Source organism: Anoplopoma fimbria, chromosome 13 (genome assembly GCF_027596085.1).
Source record: "Anoplopoma fimbria isolate UVic2021 breed Golden Eagle Sablefish chromosome 13, Afim_UVic_2022, whole genome shotgun sequence".
Classification (NCBI taxonomy): domain Eukaryota; kingdom Metazoa; phylum Chordata; class Actinopteri; order Perciformes; family Anoplopomatidae; genus Anoplopoma; species Anoplopoma fimbria.
The window spans coordinates 9,950,281-9,954,055 of NC_072461.1; the positions used below are offsets into that span (position 1 = coordinate 9,950,281).

At 42.3% G+C, this 3,775-nt stretch overlaps 1 protein-coding gene across 2 annotated transcripts; it reads right to left on the reverse strand.

The window, feature by feature from the left end:
- Window positions 1-828: 828 nt before the first annotated feature.
- On the reverse strand, window positions 829-3,543 carry LOC129101662 (uncharacterized). 2 transcript variants are annotated; one of them, XM_054611559.1, is made up of 2 exons: window positions 3,520-3,543; window positions 829-2,790 (listed from the first exon to the last, which is right to left on the reverse strand). In XM_054611559.1, the coding sequence occupies exon 2, from the start codon at window positions 2,781-2,783 to the stop codon at window positions 1,272-1,274; it is 1,512 nt and encodes a 503-aa protein (XP_054467534.1). In that variant the 5' UTR covers window positions 2,784-2,790; window positions 3,520-3,543; the 3' UTR covers window positions 829-1,271. The 2 variants fall into 2 exon arrangements, with proteins under 2 accessions (XP_054467534.1, XP_054467535.1); XM_054611560.1 differs by lacking the exon at window positions 3,520-3,543 and adding an exon at window positions 3,087-3,101.
- Window positions 3,544-3,775: the final 232 nt, after the last annotated feature.

Below are 3,775 nucleotides of genomic sequence, written 5' to 3' on the forward strand. Positions count from 1 at the left end.
ACCCATAACCACCAGTTTCTATGAAATAAAAATCAGTCAGGACAGTGAAAAACTCTTCATTCAGTTAATAAATCAGACCGACGAAACCAATTAGTTATATGATAGCAACATTTATCACAGAGAAATACAACTAAATTAACACGATTTCACTTCCATATGTACATCAGATGTGATCGGTAAATCAGAGGTCTTTACACTTTCAGACTACTTTACCCCAGAGGGGAGAGAGGCAAAACATTGGCTGGAGATAGAAGTTTTTGATTGAATTTAATTTTTTTTGTTTTGTTTTACAAAAATGATCCACAATGCATACATATTTAGAAGAAGTGTTGAGTAGGGTTCTAATTAGATTTCTAGTTTTTCAATAAACTGTATGATGATGACATAAATGTTCAGTCGTGTTTAGTACATGATGAAAATGAAAATATCACAAATACTCTCAATGTAAAAGCTCTCGTTTTAATTCACCAATATTATTAATATTCTGATATGAACTATATTCTTAGTGTCTTATCTAACATTCTCTCGCTTACGCTCAAGACTGTCTTTGAATCAGGCAGGACTCCAACTTCGCCACCTCATGAGCTTACACAATTACTATCAGCACAGCTGGTCAGAAATTGATAAGAGTGAAACTTTGATGTCTGAGTGCATGCAGCGAGAGATGACCAAGGCCCCAAACAAAAAGCCACTCAAGTCAACAACGCAGTGACCGTTCACTCAAAGCTTAGTAGCCAAGTGTCCATTGTAACACAACAATTTAGATTAATAAAAAAAAAATAACATGCTTAAAAATAACACAATTAACTTACATTTTAGTGGAAGCGATATTCTTATGAAACAATTTCTTGATTCCTAATAACACATTCTGGTATTCTATTCAATGCTTTACTCGTGTGTCACAATAATGTAATGTTTTTGAGTTGAAATATCTTCATCGGATGGCTTTTCAAAACAAATGTTGATCTATCTCTCTTCATGCCACCCTGTGGTCACCTCATGAATACTCCTCTAGATCTGCCACTGCCATGTTCAACATCAAAGTTGAGTGTGTTTCCATGCTAAACTTTGTAAGTCAGGAGATCAGCAAAGTTCAGCAAACAATCCACCCAAAACTCATCAAGATGTTTTTTTTCAAAATCAAAACGTTTGCCTCGTGTTATTTTTTTTTCATCCCCAGATCCACCCTGTGTACTTAATATCTTTAACACATTCATTGTTGAACGCCTCATTTCTGTATTTCTTTGTTAATTTAACTTTTAATGAAGGACTCAGCGCAGCATCAATATGTTGCTATTCAGCAGCATCAGTGTAATACTGGTGACCACAGCTAATAAACCCCCCAAACCCGCCTCCAGTCCCTGCACCCCATCAGTAGTACTGGGCTCAGTGTTTTTCTTCAAGTACTTTTCAGAGTAGACCATGTACAACTCCACACATCTCCTGGCCTTCATCTGCTCGATCAGTGCCGGGTAGCCAATCTCCACAATGCTGACAATGTCATCATCATCACCCTCTACATCAGTAGCAGTTTTTCTGAGAACCTGTGAAGCTGGAGGCACTGGGCTGGCTTCAGACTTATTTAGAGGGTGTGGAGTTGAAGGTGTGGAGGTCGAAGAGTTTTCTGCTGCTGTGCCGTTGCTATTTGTTGGCTGGTTTTTGCTGCCAATGACGGAGTCTGGGGCAGCGGATGTTGTGGTAGTTACAGGAGTAGTAGTGGACGTAGCAGCTGGTCTGTTGTTTGGCTTTCCATTCTCCGCATGATGAAGGTCAGTTCTCTTATCCGCTGCAGTGCCGTTGGTCTCCGTTGTGTTGCTGGCTGATCCAGTGTCTGGAGCTGAGGCGAGCGCAGTAGTTGTAGTTGTGGTAGTAGCAGACGGGTTGTTGTTTTGCTTTCGGTTCTCCGCCGGTAGAATGTCGGTCCTCTTCATGCAGGAGTCCATGTAGCTGTCGTATGTTTGAGGGGGTTGGCTGTACTTGTAGTCTCTGCTGTAGTCGTTGGTATCAGTAGACTTGGCTCCATATTTCTTGTACATGTAGTGGTTGTAGTAATACTCCTCCTGGGGGTTGTGGAAGCTGAAGGGAGGACGGGGGAACCTCCCTAGCCCGTAGCCCAGGGCCATCCCTACCACCGCCCCTCCAGCTGCTGCCACCACCGCGCTGCGTCCAAACCCTCTGGACCTGTCAGAGGGACGCATGCCCATTGCCTGAACCGAGTGGGAAAAGGGAGAGCCGCCCCGAGCACCGTGGCCCCCATATCCAAAGCTGCCCCCGTAGTGAGGGCTCAGGACTTTGTTGTTCGGGTTGTAGTTCAGGGATCCACCCGGATAACCTCCATAACCACCATATCCGCCATGACCCCCATAACTGCCATAACCTCCTCCATATGGGTAGCCCTGTGCTGGATAACCTCCAGCTGGGTATCCTGGTCTGCCTCCTTGATTTGGGTAGCTTCCATGATTTGGGTAGCTTCCATGATTAGGGTAACCCCCTTGATTAGGGTAACCCCCTTGATTAGGGTAACCCCCTTGATTAGGGTAACCCCCTTGATTAGGGTAACCCCCTGGTCGACCTGGTTGCTGAGGGTAACCTCCCTGGTTGAACTGTTCAGGTTGTTTAGGTTGTTTGAGGGTTCCACCCTTGGACTGTTTTGGAGGTCTTTTGGAGGTCTTCTTAAAGAGACTTATTTTCCCACCAAACCCTCCTGTTTTCTTGGCCAACGAAGAATTAATATGAACCAGAAGAAGGGTCAGACACAACAGATCTATCACGTTCAACTTCATCTTTGCGCTGCAGAGAGGATCCAGGGAAAGAAAAATAAAGAGAAGAAGAGGTAGAGAAAATATAAGGAAAAAAGTTCGATATTATTATTTAAAATTTAAGAAGTCTAACTGTTGAGCACACATCATTTTATCTACATTACAATATAAAACATTATCACAACATATGGTAAAGTGATGTACAACAGAAGACACTGTTATAGCTCAAATAGTTTTTCAGCGGGGATTTGACAAAGTCCTTTTTATGGAGAGGACATATTGACCTAAATCATGTCCACTACATTACATTTCTTTACTTACGCTTACCTTAACAGCCTTGAAGTGATTTTCTCTTGTCACTTTTTCCATAGCAGGTGTTTTCTGGAAATGTCCAGTGTGCGTCACAGATCCATCATTGTTTTATAAACGTTACGAATATTTTGTGTCTCCACAGCAAGTCAATATTTCCATGTTAGGAGACTTAACGCTTGTATATCAGGTGACTACCAGCATGGTGTATTTATTGTATGCCATTTCATGGTCCTTTTTTTGCTGGAAACATTGTATCATTTTGCACCACTACTTTGTCTGCCAGGCTTTAAATAGCTCACCGGAGGCGGACAAGTTTCGCTCTTAACACGCTTGTCTGTAATTTAAACAACGTTGTTTACCAGAAAAAAACAGCTATGGGAAAAGTTACGAGACAACTCTTAACTGAAAACGGAATTTGTTTTAAACACCTTGAATACATAATACTGACCTTGTAACGTCAGTGTCCACTCCACCGACGTCTCTCCATTTTAGAAACAGAGCCTCCCGTACTCTCTTACCCCCCCAACCTCCTCCTCCTTTCGTGGGTGAAATATATTTAAGCCCCTCGACCACCGACATTAACGTAAACCTTACGTAGAGAGTATGTAACTGCGGGTTTAACGTTAATATTTGAACAAAGTAAGTTAACCGTATGTCGCGAGGGTTAGTGTGCATTTTATCAAATGAGTACTTCAATTTAACTA

Excerpts from the sequence above, each read along its gene's own strand:
- LOC129101662 (XM_054611559.1), bottom strand. The coding sequence starts at position 2,783 with ATGAAGTTGAACGTGATAGATCTGTTGTGTCTGACCCTTCTTCTGGTT.